We start from the raw sequence: 26,918 nt of genomic DNA, 5'->3' as shown, positions 1-26,918 counted from the left end.
AACTCACTAACCAGTTTTCCTATACTCAATTTGGACTTATGACCCCTCCATGTGTTTCAGAGTAGAACTGTGTTCCATAGGATTTTCAATGCCTGCGATCTTGCAGAAGTAGATTGCTAGGCCTTTCTTCCAAGGCACTTCTGGGCGGATCTGAATTTTAAGAAAAAGAAATAATTCATTGGAACCCAGCAAGCTTGAGGGAGCCAAGGGCTTAAGTAATTGGCAGGCACTTAAGGAGAGCGTTCTGAGCTGCCTCGGGAGTAGCTAGAATAGCAGGCCAAGCCGCACTTCGGAACTGGCTCAATTTAGCAGCTTTGCCACAAGGCTCTGGTGAATTTGTTGTTGGTGACTTGCTCATCCCTCTGAGCCATTGTATGGATTTTCTACACCTAGGTCAGATATGGGGTGCGGTACCTAGTGGTGCGGTACTTAAGCGCTCAGCTGCTAACAGAGATATTGGCACTTGAAGCCCACCAGCTGTTGTGTTAGAGAAGGAGGTAGCATTCTGCTTCCATGAAGATTTTCCATCCTTGTTTTTCTGAAGGAGATCACCAGGTCTTTCATCCTAGTCTATCTTCATGTAGAAGATCCACTGAAGCCTGTCCATCACGGTGACTGTGAGTTAAAACACTGGTGGTATAGGTTCCCGCATCATATGAACAGATAAGCCCCCCTAGAATGACAGCCTGACAGGGGCAGAAATGTGGTGGCCATAGATACCACCATCTCTGTTTTTCAGATGCAGAAACAAAGGCTAAGAGAAGCATATTAATGGATTTGAGATTAAGGGTTTGTTGTGAATGGAACATTGAGGATGAAACTCTAGGCTTCTTGACTTCCCATTCCAGGCATCTTTCTAGTGAATTGCCTGCTATTTCTGCATATGTACACTTGTGTGTGCTTGACTTAATGTCTACAAATAAGATATGCCTATCACCAAGTTAATTAGCAAGTGTCATATGTATACATTAATGAAAAAAGAAAAATGACTAGCATCCTTGGAGACCCTGTGGGAGCAGTTCTACTTTGGTCCTATGAGGTCGACATGAGCCAGAATGAACTTGACAGCATTGAGTTTGGTTGGTTGTCTCTGCTTGCTTGTTCCAATCGGATGTAAAACCAGAGATTGACCTTTACTGTGCTCTTTGAGGCACATAGTACCTTTTACTCAATAGGATCCAATAGACAGTGGCTAGATTCTCCTGGATTTCCTACCCTCGGTTTCTCCAGTAGTTTTTTTCATGGATATCCATTCTGCCCACTGCTTTGAGTCTCTGTAGCTATACAAACACCTCCCCCCCGCTAAACAAAAATGAGTACTATTGTAGGTGGTGGTTTTTTAACGTAATGTTTACAGAACAGCATCTTTTCAGGAATGAAAGAATTATGCTTTTGAATTCACAACTTGCTTTCTAATATGAAGATTGTTACTTGCAGCTTGAGTGTTTGAAAGATGTGTAGATTTGACTCCAGCAAACAATGTTCATTTACTTTGGAGGTTTAGCTGGTTGCTAATAACATAATAGCTATCATTGATGTGATTGCTTTATTGACTCTACTTTGATTCTCACCTGTCTTAGAGTATTTGGGTAAGTTAGTAATGGCAACAGGTAAGATTTTGAGCATAAAACTTCTCATGCATATTCTAATCAAGTGCTACCTACATAGAATACAAATTACTACATTTAACGGAAAGTCTTTATGCTCTTTTATGCTGTTTATTTAAATAAGGCCTTATACAGATCAAGAATTTTTCCATAATATTAGAGTATTTGATACTATTGTACAATTGCATTACTTTTCAATATAATTACATAGGAGATACCTGCTTCATCTATGAGACCTCATGGTCCCTACAATCAAATATTGATTGTGATCAATATTTAAATCATCTCTTTTAAAATTGAGTCTTCTATTGATGACTAGTCTACCCTTCTACTGATGACAAAAATCATGCTTTTGAAAATTGCCATGTTTGTGCGATGTATTTTTCAAACTCTGCTCAAATAATGGGTCATCAATTTATAAGGTCTGTGTCTTCTTGGGTAGGAAGATGACAGTGACAGATTTTAGGAAAATTACCATTAAATTTAAAAAAAATGAAAGAACAAGAACTGGCAAATTGGTTGTGTATGTGTGTGAGAATCATCTTAAAAGCCTTCATTTTAAATATCAACAACTTTATGTAATTGTTTAATATATACTTATGAAGATTTTTAGGGCTAAAAATGACATCTGTTCAGAGTTGACTCTTATTACCTTCTTCCTGGGGTGAAGACGAACACCTCCGCCCAACTCCTCTTGACCAAGGCAGTGAACAGCCTCTTTTCCAACCCTTGGATCATCAAGCCACAAGTTTACCTTCAAGGGGTGAGCGTGCATTGTCACAGGTGGTCTGCTCCTTCCACCTGCACGGCTTCCTGCAGTTGTATCCCTTCTTGCAACTCTGTGAAGACTAGCCCCAGGATCCCCCAGTCTGTAGCATCCTGAGCATGTGAAGCAAGCAGCAGGAATTGCCACCTGGTGCTGACTCGCTGTGCTCTATAAAGCCTGGAGCCTCCACTGTCCTTTCAATGCATAAAGCATCCTCCTCCTTCTTCTTCTTGTCTGGGTTTCTTGTGTATTCTTAAAACTCAGACATGCAAGGTAACTTTTGTTTTCATCAGTAACAGAAATCAGAATTCCAAAATAATGGAAATTTGGGGTTTTGGGTCTTTGGCCAGGCAGAATTTATAAATATTTAAGTCTTCTTCCCTACCATATCTAGATTGAGTGTGTGTAGAATTAAAATTATCTGCAAACTAAACTGACATCCACTTCTTTCATTTTGTTGTATATACTTCAATACTAAAAAAACCGAATTCCTGACCCCAGTACAACCCTTAATTAGTTTGATGATTATGAGTAAGCCCTTAAATGTATCTGGATCTTAAGTACTTAATTTATACCAATATGGAGAGCAGTGCTGTACCAGTAATGCTGCCTTACTTGAAAACAGTTGTTATGAGATAGAAAACCCAAAGTAAGCTATGCATTATGCTAGAAGCTTTTATAGAAAATGGGGCAGTAGCATTATTTTATAATTCTTCTAAAGGATTGTCTCTCTCACCTACTTATAATTTTAGGAACTTTTAATAAGTTTTAATAATGACTTCCTTTTGGCTGATAGGAAACTTGATGCATTAGAGCAATGAGATTCGTTTCAGAATCATTGATAATTTTTATAATGGAAATAATGGCAGTTGATTTATTGCCATCTATTTGTTTATGGCTTCAACTTTAGACAGATGACATTCAATAGCTCAGATTTTCAAATCATTGCCAGGTTCAGCCCCAAATTTGGAGAGTCCAAATGGATTCAAATGAATGAAAGATAATTTTCTTTACAAACTCATTGAGTTATTTTATTCCCTTCATTTCTTCAAGATTTTGCAAGCTAATAATTTTCAGTGTTCTGCATGTTAATGACATTTCTGATTCCTGTTTTTGCCCTCCAGTAAAATAATAATGCTATGCAGCTTGCATTTCTGTTCTAGACAAGCTCTTTTTGCCACTTTTCCCTTTCCGGCCCACCCTCATCCTGCCAAGCGCCCGAATCCACCAACCTGCTTAAATCGTCCTCTGACGGGAATATATATTCTTTAAGCATTGGTTAAAGAATGTAATGTAAATAATTTAATGGTAAAGTTGTCTTCTGGAGTGCTAAGATAGGCACATGATGGTTTCATTAAATATGTTTTCATTACAGATTTTCCTCATAATGTATAAGCTTCTAGACAAAGCATAAAATAATCAAACTTAAAATACATACACAAAGCCTTCCGTTTTCTCTCCGAGGTTCTCTTAGCAACTCTTAGGATTGGTTTAAGACAGTATCACAGGAGAATTTTCATGTTCTTGCAATTATTTTTCTTATTAAAATGGGAGCCTTTTACTGTAATTTGGAAGTGCCACTTTTGAATTCCTGACTTATTTTGATCTGCAGTCCAACAAACTGAGATAAGGAAAACGGCAGTCATTGGAAGTAGCACATATCAATTTAACTTGATAAGGCATTAGGTCAGTAAGAAAAGAAAACATAATGATCATAGACTAGAAAATCTGAGGACTATTAAGAAAAAGAGTTTTTCCACTTGTACCGCACCCTGCTATAGCAAAAAGTCTGCGTGTGGGTAAATATTGATGATCAGGGAAGACTGTGGATCCTGTTTCAGACCTACTTCGTGATTTCTGCAGTGGTCTTTGTAAAGGTCAGGGTGAAGTTTGTGGGAGACAGATGGGAAAAAGACAGCAGCCCTAGGGAGGTCAGTCCTGGCCAGCTGTCAGGGAGTGTCAGCCAACCCGTCAACACTTGTTGAATACAATTCCCGCAAATGGTTTGCAACAATCAAAAGGAGAACATTTTGCCAGGAAAATGTCACTACGTTTACTCATCTGTACTTGCTTTTCCATGTTATTTCACAGTGAGTCCCATATTTCTAGGGAATGATGATAGCTCATCTTCCCCTCACCCCCCACCTCCAGTCCTTCCTCCCAAAGTACTTTTCACCACAAGAAGAAAAGGAAAACTTGGGGTTGAAACTAGCGTCTGCGTTCCCCCGCAGCAGCCCCAGTGTGGATCATGAAGCCCGTCAAAAGCAGTCCTAAAAGAAAAACAAGAAAGCACACCCACTGCCTTCACGCCCATTCTGCTTCCCGGTAGCCCGAGGACGGTTTCTGAGATCGTAAACCTCTTCAGCAGCCGTTCTCAACCTGTAGGTCGCACCCCTTTTGCGGGTTGAACAACCCCTTCACAGGGGTCTCCCGATTCATAACACTAGCAAAATTACAATTATGAAGTAGCAATGGAAATAATTGTATGGTTGGGGGTCACCCCAACATGAAGAACTGTATTAGAGGGTCGTGGCATTGGGAAGGTTGAGAACCACTGCTCTACAGGAACAGAGAGCCTCAAGTTTCTCCTGGGGGGCAGCTGATGAAGTGCCAACCTTGCCCTTTGCAGCCCAGTGCTTAACCCACTGCATTACAAGAGTGGGGCCCACAAACTGTCCATGGCGCTTTAAAAATTATCACTGGGATTCTTAATGGACGCCTATTTTATATCCATCACACTCTCTCCCATGAGACATCAAATGCAATCATACGCTATCATGTTGTTGGACTGCTCTTTTGCTTCAGTGCAAAAAAAGTATTTAAAAGACAAGTGTGTCTCTAACAATGAACTCAGATTTAAATACCGTGGTATGAATTTTATATGTAATTGTACAATTTAGAGATTTAGCAAAACCAGGTGGTATATTGGAAAGGATGATTAACTACTTACGGAAAATGAGAAAAGATTCCCTACCACTAATTGTTAATGCATACTGAAGTACAAGGTACTTCATACTGAAGTACAAGAAGGATATGGAAGGTGATAGAATTTTTCAGTTTTTGATGAAAGTTTTTACTTATTGAAGGGAGAAATCAACTTTTTGTTCATAGTACAATCTATAAAATACTTGCTGTGAGGGAAACTAATGAAATGTTTTTAAAAATGTGAGTTTGGTGTGACTGAGCAAGAGACAGTTAAGAATTGAAGAGAAGCCTCAAAAATAGCAAAGGTATCTTGTTTGTTCAACGTAACTGTCCTCGGCTATCCCAGAAGCCTTAGTAGAGTCATGGTTACTCACCGAGCTGCTACCTGAAAGGTAGGCAGTTTGAAACCACCAGCTGCTCTGCGCAGGAGACGTAAAGAGTTACAGTCTTGGAAACTCACAGGGCAGGTCCACACTATGCTGTAGGGTCCCTATGGTGGAGGCTATACCCAGCTAAGAATCTGCTTAGAGTCAAGGTAAAGATTTAAATTAAAAAAAAAATCAAGCTAGAAAGCCAGTAGGATATTTGTAAAAAATTAGATGCAATATTTTTGTGTGTGTGAGAATTTTATCTATTAGTTTGGTTGAATAAAATATATAGAGTCTGCTAAATGAGCAGATCAGATTTAAATTTGTTTAGATTTGAGAACCTTGTAAGTACATATTTTATCATTTGTGTTTCTGATTCATTGATCCAGATAAATGGACACTTAAATTATGGTAACCAGGTGGTTCCAGACAAAATAAGCATGTGGTTACATTTCTTTTTTAATGAAGGTTATATTTGGGGCATTACTATTTCAATGTTCACTTGTCATTATGAGTTTTATGTTCACTCAAGGCAGTGTTCCACATGGGTTGAACATTTTTCATAGTGGGAAGGTCAGTAATTCATTTAACGCTGACATTTAAACCAGTAAACCTAAAATGCATTGCCATAGACTATTATGTATTGTGCATTAATATTTCCATATGTCTACCTTAACTGCTGAATGAGTGAAGACATGTTGGAGGGTTTTTATTTTATCTATCATTTGAATGCTATACTTAAGTAGGAAACTAAAGTGTCCTTCTTTAACCTGAGATCAGTTTAGTCTACCTACTGAACAAGAAGAAAACATAATAATAGTGAGTCTAATTCTTGTAGCTAATATTCCCTTGAAACATGTTTCCTTTGAGAAAATCGATGTGTTCTAATGCTTTAAAATCTGTATACTTTCTAGAAAGTAAAATAGATTCATGAACGAGCTTTAAACAGAGAAAGGAAGAAATTGAAGGAGTACAGTCATGTTTTCATGAGACATCCAGGAATGACCAAGATATTCCGAGGACATTGTCACATAGACGATTGAAGGGGTGCTGGGGACGCAGCGGTTCAGCACTCAGCTGTTAACCAAGAGGTTGCACTCTGAGAAGAAAATCCTGGTCTGCTCTTGGAAAGATTACCTGTTGCCACTGAGCTGATTCTGATTCATGGCGGCCCTGTAGGACTGAGTTGGACCCTCTCAAAAGGTTTCCAAGACTGTTACAACAGCAGACTGCCACATCTTTCTCTCTAGCAGGGATGGTGGGACCGGTCTTTAGGGTAGCAGCTGATACAAAACCTTGTATGCAGTTAGTTCTGCTCGGTCACGGGCTAGCACCAAGAGTCAACAGCAGCATCAGTCATGAGGAGGTTAGTTTGTTGCTCTTTCTAGTGAAACGTGGTAGGCACTAACGTTAGTGGGGAGGCTGCTGAAGACCTTTTCCTTGCTATAAGGCATTAGAGGTCACAAAGGTTAGAAAACTCTTGGTCACCCCTAGTATAACCGATATGTAAATGAAGATGGCATGAAAGTAAGAATCTCTTTCTTACATAATTAACCCATCACGATAGCTCAGTCCGCTTTTCTCTCTTATTCTTCGCTCTGAAGAAGTATGTTGAATGTTTGACAGCGGTGCTGCGGTTTTGTGACTTTTCCACTTCCACCCCCATTCTTTACAGATCTAAACGAGTGTGGCCTGAAGCCACGGCCCTGTAAGCACAGGTGCATGAACACTTACGGCAGCTACAAGTGCTACTGTCTCAACGGCTATATGCTCATGCCGGATGGGTCCTGCTCAAGTACGTCAAGAATCTTCACTGTTTTACAAGTGCTTTGGGCCTGCTTTCATTCTGGCAATTACCTTTTTGAAAGTGACCTCCCAGCCTTCCTACACAGCATCCTGTACGTGGGTTCATAGGCGAGCTGGAGAATTGTACATCAAACAGAGATGCCCATTTCAGTTGTACAACATTAATTTACCATGGGCGCCAGCGGTAAATGGATTTGGACATGGTATTTAGAACAGGACTCGCCAGACTGTGTCTTTCCTAACTAGCTCTCTGTCTTTTAGCAGGCATAGAAACATTGTTCCAGCTAGAAGAACAACACCAGTGACCACGTATAGCATAGGTTCCCAAACTGATTCGGCCTTCTGCTCCCTGTTCAGAAAGTAAATTACTCTGTGCCCCTGGAAATGAAGAACTTTTGTCCTCTACCTCATAATCCAGGATAAGGAGTAGGAGGTGTCCGCTTTTGCAGCACCCTCCTGGGTGGCTCCAGCATCCCCCAGGGCATGGTATCACTCACTTTGGGAAACATTGATTTAGTGCCCATGGTCGTACTCATAAGGATGTGCACTATTGCCTGTAGGAAATTCTTCAGATTTGTTGAATGATGATAAACCATTCATAAATACCTCGTCCATTTTTACATTTCTATAGAAGAATGGAAACATTTAAGTTACTTTCCTGGAAATAAAAATAAAACTAAGGTAAACAAATAAATGACTGTATGCCATGAAAATAGTAGAATGCATGTGCACCTGGTTTCCAACTATTATTTCAGGGTGATGATAAGATGCACAAAGCCTTAAAATTCTCTGCAGGCTGAACATTACATGGGAGTTATGCTTATACAATATCTCACAATTAGTGACTTGACTTTTCTTGTTACTAAGTTATCAGTTATCAATTGCATTTTTTAAAAACTCATGTTCTCCTTCCCACATCCATTCAGCCTGTATGTTTATCCATGTGTCTGCTCATAGATCTCCATTATTGCCAGATTTGATGAATAAAAGTAATTACTGCTGCTGCCTTTAACTCTTACTGTCCTCCCAGTGTGAAAGTTTTATGTTTCTTTTTCAATTTGTCTGATATCACCCTCTTTTTTTTTTGGCCAACTTCTCTCCTATTAGATTTTACTTCTAACACCAAAAGGTTGGCTAATATTATCTAGCACAAAGCATGAAACTTTCTGGAAGGATGTGAGTACATATTTAATATGCGTGTTGGTGATGTTGGTATCTTCCAACATTGTGCAGCTCCATGAGAAATCTCCACTTGGCCTCTGAGGGAATTCAGTGGAGAGTTGCGACATGACTTGGATGTTTTATTCAAAACAGCACTTAGCTTGTATAAACTAACAAAATAACTCTATTCTCCACTTTCCTTGACCATTGAAAATATTTCCAGATAATCCATGCAGGATACAGCTTTACATTTCTTTTTTAATTCTTCAAAAGGACTCAAGGTCTCCCCCAGAGAATAACAGAGCTGGTTACTTCCCTCTCCTTTCTCTGCACTCTCTCTAGAAAGTTGCATACTTTAGCCCTCAGTGTCTTCCGGTTGGTTTGGGTCACTGCTTTCAGGAAAAGAGGGGAACATAGTGATTTCAGGAAAAGAGGGGAACATAGTGATTTCATTCGCAGAGTCTGTTCTCTGTGCCCCTCAGTCAGCCACACACTCTGCTTCCAGGTGCCCTGACGTGCTCCCTGGCAAACTGCCAATACGGCTGTGATGTGGTCAAAGGACAGGTCCGGTGCCAGTGCCCCTCTCCTGGCCTGCAGTTGGCTCCTGATGGGAGGACCTGTGTGGGTGAGTTGTGAAACCAACATCCATGAAAACCGTGAATGGTGATGGGAGTAGCAGTTATTTGCAATAGGCAGTTCACTATCTTCTAGATCATGATCCTTCAGAAGGAAACCTTCAAGGATGTGGTAAGGAATGTGTATTTAATCCCAAAAATCAAGTAGAAACTTTTCAGTGTAGTCAGGACTCCCCAATCTTCAACAGGATCGTTTTGGTAGTTGGTTAGGAAATGTTTCAGTGCGGCAGGATAGACATCGGCGAGGTCAGCTTGGAGACCCCTCTCAGCCTGGAGTAGTCAGGATCAGGGTCATGGTTGTAGGTGAAGGGAAGAGTAGATGGCTTCAAATGACTTTTCTGAGATAGAATTAAGGATGATTCCTGTGTGTGATAGAATTAAGGATGATTCCTGTGTGTAGTTCACAGAATTAAGTGATCACAGGGGCAGTGTAAGCTGGGGTAGTATAAGAGAAAACTGGCTTCAAGGGTGGAGTTGAAGTTTGAACATATAGAACTGAAGTTCTGGGTGCGTGTGGTGGGGTGGGGTGGGGGTGGCGAGCAACTGGATGCCATTTGTGATGAGTTTACTATGCTCCAGAGAAGTTGGGTTACTTGTTTGCAAATAGTTCCGTTACTTGTGTGAACTATATATATAGTCCGTTGGAACGTGCCCTTGTGCTTCCTAAAATGTAATCGACTTATATTTATAGATATTGATGAATGTGCAACTGGAAGAGCCTCCTGTCCTAGATTCAGGCAGTGCGTCAACACTTTCGGGAGCTACATCTGCAAGTGTCATCAAGGCTTTGACCTCATGTACATTGGAGGCCGATACCAATGTCACGGTAATAAAGCCCACCCTTTGCGTTCCTTCTCCGCATAGTGCTTCCTATGCAGCCTTCCCTGGGGTGATGGCCGAGATATTTGCGGCCGGGATGGGTATTCATGTTAAACAAACAAAGAGATCCAGTTCCGTCATTGATGGTTCTGGGTTGGATTTTACATTGCCAACAAAGGAGGAAGAGAAATTTTTACACTGGAAACAGTTTTCAGGTCATTGTAGCCACCTCACAGTTAAACCCCTTGTTTTCCTTCTTTCTGGCGCAGACATCGACGAATGCGCTCTGGGTCAATATCAGTGCAGCAGCTTTGCTCGATGTTACAACGTCCACGGGTCCTACAGATGTAAATGTCACCAGGGATACGAGGGCGATGGACTGAGTTGTGTGTGTGAGTAGTACTTCTTCCCCACCTCTAAATGTGAGCAGGAAATACAGGCTGACCCGATGGCCGTTGCGAGGGAAAAAAGAGGACCTAATGCCGGGGGCTTAAGTGGAGAAGAAATGTTTTGAGACTGATGAGGGCAATGAATGTACAAATGCGCTTTACACAATTGATGTATGTATGGATTGTGATAAGAGTTGTATGAGCCCCTAATAAAACGATTAGAAAAAAAAAAGAAATGTAATAAAAAAATAAAATTAAAGTGAAGCAAACCAAAAAAAAAAAGAAAAAAGAAACAGGGTGATTTAAGAAGGAAGCGTAGTTTCTGCGCTTTCCACGATGAAATGATTTTCTCAGTCAATTTTTACAAGTCAAGCTTTTAGTGATATGTTCTAATCTTACAGCATCAAATCACTCTGATGAAGACCTCTCTATAGCTCTCCTTCAGTAAGAAAAACAAGGGAGCCCGCCCTGAGAATCTGAGTTTGTTGAAATTAGAAAGATTCATTTCTCATTGGCACTGGGGTCGGGAGATGGGTTACTCTGAATATGTTCTGCAGCTTTAATTCCTCTGGTTTTCCCTCCCAACTCCACTATGAAGAAAATCATCCACATATTTACTTTCTCTGTTTTCCCAACTGCTTTTCAGATTTCCATGAGCTATATTTGGCGCCATGGTTATGTTAGTAGATAAACATGAGAAATGTATAAACCTCAAAAGCATGCATTTCATGTGGCAATAGACAATTTTTAAAATCGCCCGAGTAAAATATTTACTGAAAATCGTAGAGCATAAAGTCCTGGGGATTAAAAGATTTCGAAGGGCCATGCAGTCACTCTTGGTCGGGATTGTATCATTCCAGGCAGATTAAATAGTGATTCTTTTTGCTAAAGATTATCAAGGAAAGATTCCACAAATGACTGTGGTGACCTCGGAAATTTTAATTTTTTTTGAAGCAGTGGTGTAAATTAGTCAGGCTCTGAAGACCAAATCCAGAACAAAATGTAGAACTTTACTCAAAATATTTTTACAGGATTTGAATTCTTACAAAGTGTAAATGAGAAAAAAATTAGTGTTATGATAATTCTAAACACGATCTTCTACTATAGGTAGCATATGGATACTTAACATAGACTATGTATTTTTCATTTTAAAAAACAAATTGAGAAAGAAAATGGACTAACTTTGCCCCACTGTGCATTTTTAAAATATCATTGAATTTTGATTAGTTCTTAAACCTATTTTCAGGCCATCATATTCATCCCCCAAATAAACCGCCTTTTTTCCTGCTTTCTGATATAGATTTCTACTTTATAAATATTAAAATAGTTTTAATTTTCAAATAATACATATTCATTATAGAAACACCAATGTATCTTTTGTATACATCTAATGAATGGATATGTGGATATATGTTTGTATGTATATGGGTGTATATCTAAATATGTACATGTGTATATACATAGTACATAAGCACATATATATGGATTTATTTTATATATATATATGTGGAACTGACTTTTGTTTTACTTGTCAAATGTCTTGGCTTACATTAGGGGGATATTCCAAGCATGCAAAGCAACCAAGTTGGCAAGAGATTTTTTTGGGGGGGTATTTATTTTTAGGCTGCTGCTTTAATTTCCTTTAGTAAGTTAACATATTATTTCAAATCTTTTGACTCTTTCAGATATTCCAAAAGTCATGATTGATCCTTCAGGTCCAATTCATGTTCCAAAGGAAAATCATACTAATGTAAAGGGTGATGGAGGACACCATAATTGGATTCCTGATGTCGGAAGTACTAGATGGCCATTGGAAACACCATATGTTCCTCCTGTCATTACCAACAGGCCCACTTCTAAGCCAACAACAAGACCTGCACCAAAGCCAACACCACAGCCTACTCTACCCTTACCACCATCAACAGAGTTCAGAACGCCTCCACCAACAACAACCTCAAGGCCAACTGCCCGACTGACAACCATAGCAGCAGCGACCAGTACATATCCAAGAGTGATTACAGTTGACAACAGGATACAGACAGATCCTCAGAAACCCAGAGGAGATGTGTTCAGTAAGTCATTTAACTATTTGGACACACTTTAAATCGATCCTTTATTGATGATATTTCAACCACAGGCCATGTCTTGAGTAAGAAACTCATGAAAGGAATCACCAGGGCAGAGTATGAAGTTGTATATTCCTATGGGTAATTATTATAAAGAGTTTTACAAAGACTAAGTCAATTAGCAAAAATGAAAGACTGTGTGTGGAAATGGGGGAAAATATTATGAAGCTATATGTAGATCGTAGCTCCTATCCAGTATGGAAATTCTGATTCATATTCAGATTTACTTGGAAATTTGTTCAATCAGAAAACATTTTTACTGGCACAGATGATTAAGGACTGACTACTATCCAAATGGTCTGGGGTTCAAAGCCAAAGATGTACCTTGGAAAATAAAGCTGTCTGTCTGCTTCCCAAAGGTCACAGCTTTGAAAACCCAATAGAGCTGCTTCCCCTTGCACACATATGGTTTTCTATAAGTAGGCGTTCTCAAAGTAAAGGAGGAAAGACATTCACCCAGAAGCGAACCAGGGTCTGTGGTAGGTTCTGTGTAAGGTATATGTGCACGACATTGTGGGAGCAGAGAGAAGAGGACCCTAATCAACTTTGGGCAGGGAGTAGACAAGGAAGACTTCCTGCATGAAACGGTGTTTGTTCGTCATTTAGAGATTGTGGACACAGGCCCTGTCATTAAAAGGCACTGAATCAGAAGCGGCAGAGTCCCTGCAATAAATTGCCCATAAATTGGTGGTTTGAGGCAAGAGGAGGTGAGAGAAACTGGATAGCTTTTCCCTGTATTTGTTGTAAACTGAGAGTTAGATCTAAGCTGGAGCTACATTTAGATTTAAGGACTTTCAGATTTTAATGGCAACCTGGTAGAGGGTGGTTCCACCAATGGAGATAAAAGAAGAAACTCGAACTTAGAAAACAGGAATCTAATATGTCTCTAATTTCTTTGGCCCTACGAGCCCTGGTGGTATAGGGGGTTATGCCTTGGGCTGCTAATTTTCAAGGTTAGCAGTTCAAAACCATCAGCCACTCCATGGGAGAAAGATAAGACTTCTTAGTTTTTATAAAAACTTAGTCTCAGAAGCCCACAGGGGCAGATCTGTTTTGTCTTTGGAGCCCACACGAATCAGAACGCACTCTACGGCAGTGGAAAGGAAGGAAGAGCAAGAGACAGTGTCCAGTGGGGTTAAGAAGGCTCCAAGTAGAGCGATTTGGTAAAAGATCAGGAAAAATTTCAGATATGCTGAAATTCAGACATCTATTTTCATCCAACCAACTAGAAAAAAACAGACAAGTGATATCTGTTTAGTAAAAAAAGGAAATAAGAGATTTCACTATCTTCTGATCCCATTTTGAGAAGAGGTTAGATATTTATTCTTGCTATATGCATTTTTTCTTTTACTATATCCCTATAATCTTTCCTTATGGGGACAACATACCTATATCAATTCTAAAGAAAATATAATTTACAATTTTTTTCCATTTAAAACCAAAGCTATTTGAAGGCAAGAAGAACACAATTGAAGAATGGGAGGGGCAAGAGGAGACTACCAAACAGTGGCCATAATTAGCACTATCGGTTTCCATACTCAACGTCCAGTCTATAAGGAAATCCTATAAGCCCAACCTTCAAATTATAACCAAAAGACATTTCTTACCATCTCCGGCATTATCACCAGTAATTCGTCCTACAGTTGCAATGTTCTTTCTTAAATTTAACCTGAATTCGTATGACACATCTTTTATGTTGTCATCTTTAATACTGTCAGGTCCTAAGGAGGGTCATGGTTAGAGCTGACCATTATCTCCAGACCCTGTATTTTGTGTCGCTAAGGAGTCTTGGTGGTGGGGTGGTTACTCATTGGGCTGGTAACTGCCATGAAAGCAGTTCAAAATCACCAGCCAGGAGTTGGAAGAAAGATGAGGATTTCTACTTAAGTAAAAAGCTTTAGTCTCAGAAAACCTGCCCTATGGGGTTGTTATGAGTTGAAATTGACTCTATGACACTGTTTTTTGTTTGTTTAAAAATATAAGGTATATCATGAAGGGGAAATTTTAAATAGTATATGATTAACAAAATATTTCTTGTAGGATTTGAAAATACCTTTGTTTCTAAATTTCTCTGCCTTTGGAGGTTTCAGGGGTACTATGGGGTCCACAACGTTTTTGCCGAGCCTCCAGACTTAGCTGAAGTAGGAGGAAAGGCTTCGGAGTCTACTTAAAAAACAAAACAAAAACCACCCAATGAAAACCCTGCGGAGTACAACAGTTTGATCCTGCGGTGCCAGACCAGGCTGCATTTAGCACCATTGTGCCCTGGGTTACCATGAATCAGAGATTAACTTGACAGTAGATTGCAACAACTTTATGTACGCTAGATTTCTTAGGTCTTCATGAACACAAGTATTAACAGATACATTTTCAAGGCTAGCCGTATTGCATTATTTGAGCAACAGTGATGTATCTTAATATAGTATGGAATTCCTGCTCTTTCACTAGTGTGGCTGACCAGTGCTACCTAAGTGTGTTTTACAGAACATTAGTTTTCTGGGATATTATACAATTGCATGTTTAAAGAGTTCTGAAGTCAAATAGCTTTGAAAAATCCCAGGAGTAGCCAACTTAAACAGGTCTGTTAACTGCAAAACTTCTCAATAATGTGATAATGGCCATTGCAAATCTCTAGGAGAGGCATATAATCTGCATCATTTCCCAAGTGGAAGTAATCATGGGATTAGAGTTCAGTGGAATATGAATTTAGTGTAACAAACTTCAAGCCAGGATGGCTGAACTAACAAGTGTGGAGACTTGCTGTCCATAGAGCCCAACAGTCTTCTCTGGCTAGCTCATTTGCGTGGCTTCTGAGACTAATAGGTTGGTCTTGGACTCTAGGAATATTCTGGTGAGAGGGTAGGGGCAAAGGAGAGGCAGAAAGGGGCTTGGAGAGCTTCTATCTAGAGGAGAAAAATAGATGTGAGTGGTGGAATGTCTTTAGAGATGCCAGAGGGGTGCTACAAGGGGCTGCTCAAAAGTTGGGATCAGAGCACCAAAACCAGATGTCTTTATTAGACCTGATGTCCGAGTGAGTAGGAGCTGCCCCTGAGCAGAGAAAATAAGAAAAATTTTATTCAGGCAATGGAAATGAAGGGAAAATGCTTTCTACAATGTATCTACTAACAGGGTTCTTGGGTAAACACTCATGTTATACAGTGGTAAGGAACAGGAGATACATAACCATCTATGCCACATGAACCAATGAGGTATAAAGCACACATTTACATGTCTTCATGTACATACCATTCTACGCCTTGGGAGAAAGAGGAGGCTTTCTACTCCCATAAAGAGTCTCAGAAACCCATGGGCCAGTTCCACACTGTCTAATAAGTTTGCTATAAGTCAGTGATTTTTTTGTTTTAATATATGTCTACATGAAAAAAAGACAGTAAAAGTAACTATAAATATATCATTTATGATATTTTGGGAATTTTCTTTGTCTTTTTAAAAAATATTCTCATTTGGTAACACTAATCTGTTATAGCAATATTTCCTTAGGAGAAGAGGGCAGTGGTGATTTTTTAAAAATGTAGTCCAAGAGATTCCAATTGTTAATCATGTTGATTTTATTTCAATCCCACAGTTGTAAAATATGAATCAATGCATTCGTTTCTGTTTTTAATCCCGCAAAACTTTCTTTATAACTGAATATGTCAAGTATGTTCAAGTTTAGCTGGGAAAGTCAGTGTACTTCAAGGATATCACTTGGACCAGAAAGTAGATTTTATTTTTCAAAAGTGGTCAGAGCTCATTTGAACCAGAATAAACTGTGGTGCTTTTTGAAGAGGTATATTCCTAATGCATGCAATAAATTTACTAAATAGGACTTTTTAGGGATATATTTCTGAGTTTTAACGAAGCAGTGGGCTATTAACCACAAGGGGGGCAATCAACCCCCCCCTCCCACCCCCCCAGCTGCTCCTTGGAAGAGAGAGATGGCAGTGTATTTGTGAAAGTGGGACAGTGTCTCTGGGAACTGGAAGCAGCCAAGAGCAGTGGGTCATGTGCATCCAGATCATGAGACTCCTGGTAAAATACAGTCGATCTGAGGTGCAGCAGAAGATCCTGCTTTTCCAAGGAGGGGCCAGGTGACGTGGCTTCTCTGAAGACTACATGTTGAGCGGCCGAGCTCTTTGAGCCATAATGCTGCAGCACAGCAGAGCTGTGTCTTGGATGCAGAGTTTTGAGCTGATTAGAACCATGGTCAATGAAACAAAAGCATACACAATTTGAAGCACACATGATGACTACAATAGGAAAAATTATAGGTCGGCGCCCTGGAACAGGAGACTCAGAAAAGAGGGAGTATGCCCAGAAAAGAGGGAGTATGCCCCTTCAGAGACTGAGGTGAGAGAATGGTATATTGCCAGGACTGCAGGCACTGACATACACATACCAAGCAGCATGGTCTGCGGCCATCTTTAACAGGGGTGCCTCTCTCTCTGACTGTGCTAATCAAGAGGTTTATAAGCGAGAGACAAAGTTTCTAGCAAGGTGTCAACCTGTAAGTTTCCCCATTCCGGTTTTCTTCCTGGTTCACACAGTTCTACAAATTTGAGTCTGTTCTGGTTTGACTTCATTAGCCATGACAGAGCCGGGAAGAACCAGGTGGTAGCCCTGTCTTGGTTGTAGGCCTGGCTAGGATGGAAAGAGTTAGCCAGATGTTGATCGTTTGAAATGCATCCATTGTGTGCCTCAGCAAGAGTCCCCCTGAGTCCAGTAAAACAAAGAGGGAAAGGTATTGTAGAATCCCGATTATGAAATATATTGTGTCCCCATATCAGAGAGGCAGATGATTGTGGCTGTTAATATAAGAACATGAGGACGTGTTGAAATTTTAATTCCCAAGCAGTAAGAATAAAATCATGTCCCTTTTTTTTTATTGCTGCATGCTGACCCAAGGTCCTCGCCGTCATTTCCCATCTACAGATTTTATAGCCTGTGACTAGTGTGGGCACACTGTTCTCTGTCCCGGGAAGATGATGTCGTCTCTTTCTAATGCAGTGTGGTGATGAGTAAAAAGATTGTTTCCACTGAGAGCTGAAAAGGTCCTCAAGCTAGTTTGCTTTCCCGTAACCCCGAGGCCTGGAGACACCCCGAGAAGAAGGCGGACATCTCCCTGAAGATTAAATTTCTGCTCGTGTTTTGAAGGAGAGGCCTGTTGCTGCTTACAGGTCAGGATCGGGTGCAGTGAATTCTGAACATTTTCAGGATTTTTGATTTATATTTTAATTGGGTACTATGGTGGCTGGAAAAGGGGAGAAACAGTTCGGATTGGAAAATAAAAATTGAGTTCTTGGTGAATGTCAATAAAGTCAGAATCAGATCTAAAATATTACACGAAGATTGGTTCTGAAACTACTCTCATGTAGAGCTATAATTAAAAATACTGTGCTCCTAGAACTCTGTGATTCGGGACATATTATTGTTTACCTATGCTTTCGTTTGTCTATGAGTTGGGGATAATTATATGATCTACCTCACTGGGTGGTTGTGGGAGTTAAACAAGAGAGTGCATGCAAAAGTGACCATAGAGCTTGGCATTTCATAAGGACCCTCAATTAAAAATCACTACTACTGTGTTGTTGAACACAGATATGAGGGGAAGTCAAAAAGTATTGCTATGACCTCATAGAAACACTTACTAAATTAAAAGACCAAAATGTGAAACGATTGTTTCTCAACATATTCTCCATTTACACTTCTGAGGCACTATTTCTACCTCTCAACTCCTTCCCCAAGAATTCTTCATATCGTATATACTCGTGTATAAGCCAAGTTTTTCAGCACACTTTTAATGCCGTTTTTTGTGATAAAATTAGGTGCCCCGGCTGATATTCGAGTTGGCTTACACTCGAGTGAGTATATATGGTATCTTGCAGTTTTAGCATCTTCGAGGAACTCAAATCATGTGTTCTTTTAACCGGTCTTTAAGTTTTGGGAACAAGAAGGAAATCTGAAAAACTAAGGCCAGGGCTTTGGGTGGATGGGTTCCAGGGCATGATCATCAAGAAGCATCCTCACAGGACGTTCGCATGATGAAGAATAATTCCAATTGTTAAGGGACAAGAAGCTCAAATACGGTGAGGGTGGTGAATACATTTGTCTTCTCTTCCCAGTTATGGGAATAGAAGGTGCCACCTATTTACTGCTGATGACTTGTCAAAAAAAGAAAAATAATTCCTTGACACAATTTTCCTGGCCTTTTTACTCACCATTTCAGCTTTTAACTTTTTGAAAAATGCCTTCATCATACCTCCTCAAGGCCATCCTGTGTCCTTTGAGAAAATTTATCACGATACTCCTTTGGAACCCCTCCACAGGCTGCTGTAACATTAGCTGACCTCTCTACCTTGAATTTTACTGGACTATCAGATCCCCTTAGAAGCCACTGCTTTGATTGGACATTTTGTGTGTGGAAGGTACCCGAATAAGACTAAGACAAGTGTAACACGCATAGAACTATCAGCAGCCATCCACTGACTGCAGAGACCTGTTTGACACGTTCCGTTTGACATGAACCAGTGCGTGTATAAACTGGAAACCCAGTAGCAATCCTTTGACTTACCCTCCTCTATTGCAATAGCGTTGCCTACTGAACCCAGACTTTTGACATGTGATCAGGTGAGACCAGTGCCTGGGGAGGGGCTGATGCTTGGTGAAATAGAGGGCCAGCAAGAAGAGGAGGCCCTCAAGACCATGGACTCACACCAGGTCTGCAACAGTGGGCGGAGCTTAAGGACATTGGTGAGGAAGGCGCAGGACCCAGCGGGGTTTCGTTCTGTTTCTCACAGGGGCGCTATGAGGTGGAGCTGACTCTACAGCACCTAACAACACAACAACAACAACAACAACAACACTTAGCCCTTTTTAAAAGGCAGCTGTATTTTGTGTTCTGGTCCTGAGTTTATACTTTTCTAAATTATGGCTCACTTGAATTTTATAGTCACTTTTGCAAATCAGATCCTTTTAAAGCAAAATGATTTGCAAGTGAGACATTACAGGAGCCGAGAAAATGTAAATCTAGTACTTCAGACATCTTTTATTACAAAATAATTGGGATGCCATGGTTTGCTAAGGTACTTAATGTATTTAGCTGATGAATTTGTATGTTAAAATAGAGACAGCATCACTTCAGCTTCTTTACGACGACGCAGAGACTAGCAACTGTCTTTTCAGAGATGCATCTAGATGGAAACCTCATGCAGTGGGGTTGGGCCCATTGACAGCCCTCCCCTACAACTAGTGGATTTCCACTCCCAACCAGGAAGGTCTGTGTGCAGACCGACCAGCGAGTGTACTGACCAGACACACCCTGTTCTGCTGCACTGATAGAGTCTAACCTTCCTACTTTTCTTGCTTGGAAATAACAAAGAAGAAAACACAATAAAGAGAGAGAGAAATGTTCCCGGAATCTGCAGAAGTCATGATCCTGCTTAGAAAAGAACAATCTTTGAGCTAACTTGTTATCCTAGGATTGTTCCTGATGCTTCAGAGCTGTTCAGAAGCTTTAATAAAGATGTCATTCAAAAAAGTAGAAATAAGTGTGTCACAAAATCAGTCCTCTTACTGAGTAGCTATGTCTATACTTCACCTCCCCGAATATTTCTCTCTCTCCTTTTTAATATTCTTGCTCTTTAGTCAAGGTACAGGGGCAGCAAGCTGTGGCTCTGGAGCCACATGTGGCTCTTTAGGTCTATACATGTGGCTCTGGAGTAAAATTGAACATTTTTAAAGGCAATCATTCAGATATTAGTGATGTCCGTTGTTTGTAAAAATATATTTAGATGGCTCCAGAATAATTTCTAAATTGCGGTGAGGGACAGCATTGGCTATTCCTTCTCAACATTTTGCTGACTCCTGTTCCAACCCAAAAGTATTTCTCTTAAATTTATAGATTCTTTTCATGGGATGAAATCTTTAGAAGACAAGGGGTTTGTTTGTGTGTGTGCTAGTATTTAATACATAGAATTTTCTGTAATAATAGATTTTGTGCTATGGAATTTCTGCAATATAACTAAGGAAATTACAGAGAAAGGTTTTCTCTTGATGATGTAAAGCTATAGTGCATATACTTTGGAACTAGAGAGTGACTTTGAAAGTTAACCACAGAGAGAAAAGAAAATACCCACAAAATGCCATCATTCTGCACCCTCCCATCTATGTTGTTGTTGTTAGGTACTGACCCATAGCAACCCTATGTCCACTAGGACCAAACGCCGCCCGGTCCTGGGCCGTGCTCACAGTTGCTATGTTTGAGTCCATTGTTGCAGCCACTTGCAGTCCATCTTGTTGAAGGTCTCCATCTAATTCATGGACCCGCTAGTTTACGTGATGTCCTTCTACAGGAACTAGCCTCTCCTGATAGCATGTCCAAAGTCTGTGAGCCAAAGTCCCAGCATCATTGTTTCTAAGGAGACATTTGTTTGCTTTTCTGGCAATCCATGACATAGTCAATACTCTTTGCCAACTCCATATCTCAAAATCATTCATTCTTCTCTGATCCTCCTTATTCGTTGTCCAGCTATCACGTGCTTGTGAGGCAATTGAAAATAGTATGCATTGCTTCAACACACCTTACCCTCACAGTCCTCAAATCTTTGCTTCTTACCTCTTTGAAAGGGTCTTTTGCAGTAGGTTTCCTCATTGCAATATGTCATTTGATTTCCTGACTGTTACTTCCAGGAGAATTGACTGTAGATCCTAGTAAAATGAAATCTGTGGCAAACTACAGTCTCGATATATCTTTCTCCCTTTGTATCTATGCATTCAACCTATAGGCTCTAAGCATTTTGAGGTTCTGCCACCATAAAGAACATACTAAATAACAGGAACCTTATGTACCATTTTCTTCAATGAACTAAACCCATAAGCATAGCATTTACAATTGGGTTATCTTTGATCTTTGAGTCTGACACCAAATGCCAGAACCCATCTAGGCTGTGTCATTGGAGCCATTGCAGTTCAGAAATTGAACTTGCAAACTTACCCATAATAATGAGTGCTTACATTTTGCTCTAATTACTCTTTGTAAGAACTCTAGCAAAGGGTCTGTATGGTAATATTTACATTGACTGTTCCATGCTTGCTATGAAAGCATTGTCGGCAAAAGTGCAATTTATTAATTTGGGAAACCCCATTCATGAACATAGATTATATATTGATATTATCACATCACCAGGAAACATGTATGTAATATAATGTTTGGGGTCTGGGTTCAAAAAAAAATTTTTTTTTCTTTTTTTTTTTTGGCTTTCAAAGAATAGAACTTTATTTTAGGCTAAGATTGCATCCAAGTTGAGGACTTGATCATATTGACATTTTTCTTTGCTTTTTTATCGTTTTATTAGGGGCTCATACAACTCTTATCACAATCCATTCATACATCAATTGTGTAAAGCACATTTGTACATTCATTACCCTCATCATTCTCAAAACATTTGCTCTCCACTTAAGCCCCTGGCATCAGGTCCTCATTTTTTCCCCTCCCTCCCCGCCCCGCTCCCCCCTCCCTCATGAGCCCTTGATAATTTATAAATTATTATTTTGTCATACCTTGCCCTGTCCGACGTCTCCCTTCACCCACTTTTCTGTTGTCTGTCCCCCACGGAGGAGGTCACATGTAGATCCTTGTAATCGGTTCCCCCTTTCCAACCCACCCTCTCTCTGGATCCAGAACTGCATAGCATTATGATAGAATTCAGTGTCCCTAACCCCAATCCAACTCCAGTTTTATTCTTTTGTCTGTTTGCTTCAGTAATTATAACAGTATATTCCCATTACTTCTAGTTTATGTAGAAGATTTACAAATTAATGTAAGAAATATTTTTGGTGGGTAAAATATCAACCAACATAAGAAACTTCTGTAGAAAATGAAGCTTTTAAGTATATACCAACATTCCCTAGTCTATACGAATTTGGGTTGTAACTGGCCACCTTATACTCACCCCCATATCTCTACTATCCCCTCTCCTTTCTGGATACTGCAGAATTGATTTTAACATGCAACTCTGATCTTAGCACTCTGTAAAAACATTTTGTAGGCTTCCAGTTTCCACCAGGATAAAGTCTAAAATATCTACAGAGCTTAAAAAGGCACTGCACAGCCTGCTAACTGTCTCCAGTTACATTTGTTGGATTCCTCATGCACCCTGCCCCTCCCCCATCAGCTCTCCAAGATACTGAAGCATGTGTCCCCAGCTCTTACATTCTCTAAAGCCCTAGTTACCAGTAACTCATCCATTATACCCTAGTGTAAGCATCACTTCTCAGAGAGTTCAGGATAGCCCTCCTCACCCAATCCTCATTTGGATAGTGCATCTTTTGGATAGGTTAGATAGACTTAATGGACTTATTACTCAGGGAAATAATTAAGTATCTGTTTTTACCTCTAGAATATAGGCCCCATGAGGGCAAGATTATGTCTCATCATTTTGTTTCACAACAAGCTCTTAGCCTAGTGCTTAGTATCCAGTTGGCTCTCATGAATTATTTCTTGGTTGAATCACATAAATGAGTAGCTTGATGGGAAGGATGGAAAATGAGTGGTAGGTATAAAAATGGTGAGAGGATTACATTTTTATCAATTCTGTTCATCTTTTTAAAATATCTTAAATTACACCATTCTAAAAATTAATGACCCAACTAAAAACAATATCAAATAGGTATGTGTTTCTATTGAATTGGTGATGTTCTCATAGTAAATACTAGCTCAAGAATAAATGAGGATGAAGACAGAAATCATATATAAATATCTTGGTTATATTTCTACTTTTTGGCAAGGCTAGTTGTTTATGATACACCATTTATCTTCAGTCTGTTGGACTATGATGGCTTGCATTTTCTTGCGATTCTGGAAACTGTGCCATCGGTATTTCAAAGAGGAGCAGGATAAACAAGCTTCATCGGAGCTTCCATAGTAAGAACAGACTGTGAAGCAGGACAAAGCAGTTCACTTCTGAGGTAACAGCCAACGGCAACTTGATGAATAGCGGCAGAACACTGGTTGATATCGTGCTGGAAGAGGCTCCCTTAGGTTGTAGGCACATGTTGGGCCGGGTTGACTAGAGAAACAAATCCAGAGACACTCATATATGTATAAGAAGGAGCTTTATATCAAAGGAGTAATTGTATATATTAAGAAAGCATCCAAGCCCAATTGCGATCAAGTCCGTAAGTCCAGTACTAGTCCATAAGTTCCTCTTCACACAGTCATCCTCATATAGTTACATGCAATGGTGCAAAATGCAGGAAGAGCACAGGCTGGTGGGGGAAAAGTCTTGTGGATTCAATGGCAGTGGAAACTTCACAGGGCTCTGGTAGGTCTGAGCATGGCTCACCAACAATAAGGTAACAGCACAGGGGGTGGAGATATTCCTAGAACCCTCCTTATGAGAAGACAATGCCCATAAGGAGGCACCATCTGGCTGTGACCTGATTGACAGGCTAGACTCCACCCCTACACTTTTATTTATCAAGTTGGCATGAAATTATTTAACTATCACAGCAGTTAGATACAGTTGGGGAAGAGCTGCCTCCTCAAAGAAAAGTAAACTTCAGTCTACTTTTATGAATGGAGTGAAGAGTCCAGGACTTCATTTGCTGTTAAGGTGAGACTCAAAAGAAACTACTGCAAACATCCTCTAATAATCAGAACATGGTGAGTACAAAGTATGAATCAAAGACACTTAGAAGTTGTCAAAACAACTTTTACTTGTGTTTTATTGAGTATGCAAAGGCATTCAACTGTGTGGATCATCCCAAATGATGAATAACATTGCAAAGAGTAGCGCATCTAGGACACTTAATGGTACTCAGTGAAAAAGAGAGATGTTCCCTGAGATGGGATGGACACAGTGGCTGCAATAATGAGCTTGAGCCAGTCACGATTGTGAGAATGGTGCAAGACTGGACGTTGTGTCGTTTTGCTGTAGATAGGGTCATTATGAGTTGGAGCCAACTCAATAGCTTGTCACAACAGTGACATTTACTTTAGTTCACATAGAAGGGCTAGTTGCTAGAGAAAGACATCATGCTTGGTAAAGTAGAGGGTCAGCGGAAAAGAGGAAGACCCTCCCCAGAATGGATTGACGCAGTGTCTGCAGCAATGGGCACAAACACAGCAATGATTGTGAGGCTGGTCGAAACGGGACAGTGTTTCGTCCTACAGCACATGGCCTCCCCGTGTTTGTTCTATCGTGCATGGTATAACTGGATGATGCCCCACAGCAGCATTTGATCAAAATGGCTTCATTAGATCAGAGAAGGTGTTCACATTTCACAAATACATTTCAACTTCGGAGTCTTGAATTTAGCATCATGTATCAAGAGCTATGGTGGGTTAGTTTGTAAAGTGCTCAGTTATTAACAGAAAGTTCGAGGTTCAAACCCACTCGCGGCTCTGTGGGAGGAAGCACTGGCAGTCTGCTTTCATTTAAGGATTTACAGCATTGGAAATCTTAAGGGACAATTCTACTCTGTCCTTTAGAATTGTTATTGAAAGAAAAAAAAAAGAATTTTTATGAACCGCAACTCACTTGATGGCAAGCAAAATTGAAGTAGGGATAAGGGCATGTCCTTTGTCAAAAAGCTCTTTAGACAATTTTTAGCTAAGATTTTATTCCCGTAATAGAAAGTCCTTCTTCCTGTAGACAGTCTCAAAAATGGAAAAGGTTAAAAAAAAAGGAAAAAACAAAACAAACCATTGAATGAGACCATGCCCCACCACTACTGTCAGCAGAGTAGTATATTTCTTTTTATATATTCTTCCTAGCTCAGTTTTGCCCTTATTCATACCTGATATGACACTGCATGAGCAATTTTGTCCATTACTTACTTCACCTAATATTTTCTCATAAATCAAATCACAGACCAGATTAGTGTGCTTCTTTTTGACATGTCTTGACTCTCAGTGGGATGTACCCGTGAGAGGGAGAAAGGAGAAGTGGTTAAATGACTTCAGAGGATTACAAAATGGAGCATACAAAATTCTAAGAACTAATAGTGGCTGAGCATTGCGAGCCTCTGAATTCCTTGAGACCTACTATGGACCATCTGAGGCTTGCAATTGTTAAGCTGACCAACTGTTTGGATCACTGTTTTCCAAGTATGTAATCTAGACTGTGATCTTTTCTATAAAACCACACTCCCTTCCACATTCTCCATTCTTCTGTGGTCTCTAGCCACTGTGAAGACCTTCCTCATTTTTAGACATTTGAGCACTTTCTCTGTACTTGCTGTCAGAAACACTCCACCTCTCTTTGTCTCAGCATTTCATTTTTTGGCTTGACATGTTCCATCGTCTCCAAGCCTCAGTTGAAATGGCGGTCCTGAGAGAGAACTGTCTTGGTCTCCCTTTATAAACCACCAGCTTCATTTCTGCCAGAAAATGTATGTGATCCACCCTCTCCAGTCTCAAAGCCTTAAGCATTGGACAGCCCGTCCTCATCTGGATAAAAGAGACTATCATAATATCCTTTGAGAAAATATCATACTATCCTTAGACTATGGTACTGTAAAACTTGAGTGATTCCCTTATGGAGATAATGTTACATAAATTATAAGGGAAGAGAGGAAACCATGAATTGTTTCATAGAAATATTATAATTTTCTTGCTGTCATGAAAAATGAAGTATGCTTTGTAACATTTCTGGTCATATTTCTTATAATACTTCATATTATTTCTAAAGACTAAGGCAACTCTTTCTCAAAATCCCAAATGAGGAAAGAAAATCCAAATGAGTTGTCATTGCTGGTCTGTGGACCAGCTTTTCCTCCCAGGCTGGGTACATCTGAGTGTACATCTGTAGTGAGGAGAGAGGGGGCTTCACTGGACGGACTCTTGAAACAAAAAGGAAAAGGCGGCAGAAGCAGTACGCTAAGCAAACAGTGCAAGCATTGTGAATTGTTATTTATAAGGAAACCTTTATTAAAAACAACAGGAACATTGTTGATAAAAGAATCTTCAATGATGTCTACTACTTAGTGTTTTAAGATCATCCTTTACTCCCTGGCTTATAAAAATAAAGCCAATTAATATATAGATCTGGTGAAGAAAAGGGAGTCTCTGGTATTTCGTCAAGAATTCCCCTCTCCACCACCAATATTCTCTCACCCCTTTTCCAAGCCAGTGCCGTCGTACTGCTGTTTGTTTTTTGTTTCTAACCCTTACCACCTCTGGGTCTGAACGTACTCCAGGGCAATGAGTGAATGAGAACACCCTTATTATTACCAAGAATGAGGATACTCCCTTATCTAATGTCCGCCTCTCCCATTAGAAAGGAGTCCTGGTGGTGTAGTGAGTTATGAGTTGGG

General features: G+C 40.0%; 1 protein-coding gene across 4 annotated transcripts in view; it reads left to right on the top strand.

Moving 5' to 3' along the window:
• NPNT (nephronectin) overlaps nucleotides 1–26,918 on the top strand; it is a 76,695-nt gene that overhangs the window by 36,414 nt on the left and 13,363 nt on the right. For 2 of the 4 annotated variants that reach the window (XM_045284263.1, XM_045284262.1), the window contains 6 exons: nucleotides 2,278–2,370; nucleotides 7,342–7,461; nucleotides 9,139–9,258; nucleotides 9,960–10,094; nucleotides 10,357–10,479; nucleotides 12,162–12,548. In XM_045284263.1, the coding sequence (XP_045140198.1) occupies nucleotides 2,278–2,370; nucleotides 7,342–7,461; nucleotides 9,139–9,258; nucleotides 9,960–10,094; nucleotides 10,357–10,479; nucleotides 12,162–12,548 (978 nt within the window). The remainder of the gene's footprint in view (nucleotides 1–2,277; nucleotides 2,371–7,341; nucleotides 7,462–9,138; nucleotides 9,259–9,959; nucleotides 10,095–10,356; nucleotides 10,480–12,161; nucleotides 12,549–26,918) is intronic. The other 2 variants (XM_045284264.1, XM_004703294.2) reach the window with 1 other exon arrangement.

Source organism: Echinops telfairi, unplaced genomic scaffold, assembly GCF_000313985.2.
Source record: "Echinops telfairi isolate 266 unplaced genomic scaffold, ASM31398v2 ScPeMD7_7468;HRSCAF=8506_0, whole genome shotgun sequence".
Taxonomy (NCBI): domain Eukaryota; kingdom Metazoa; phylum Chordata; class Mammalia; order Afrosoricida; family Tenrecidae; genus Echinops; species Echinops telfairi.
Note: the sequence above shows the minus strand (reverse complement) of the source record. Positions and strands in the feature narration are given on the sequence as shown.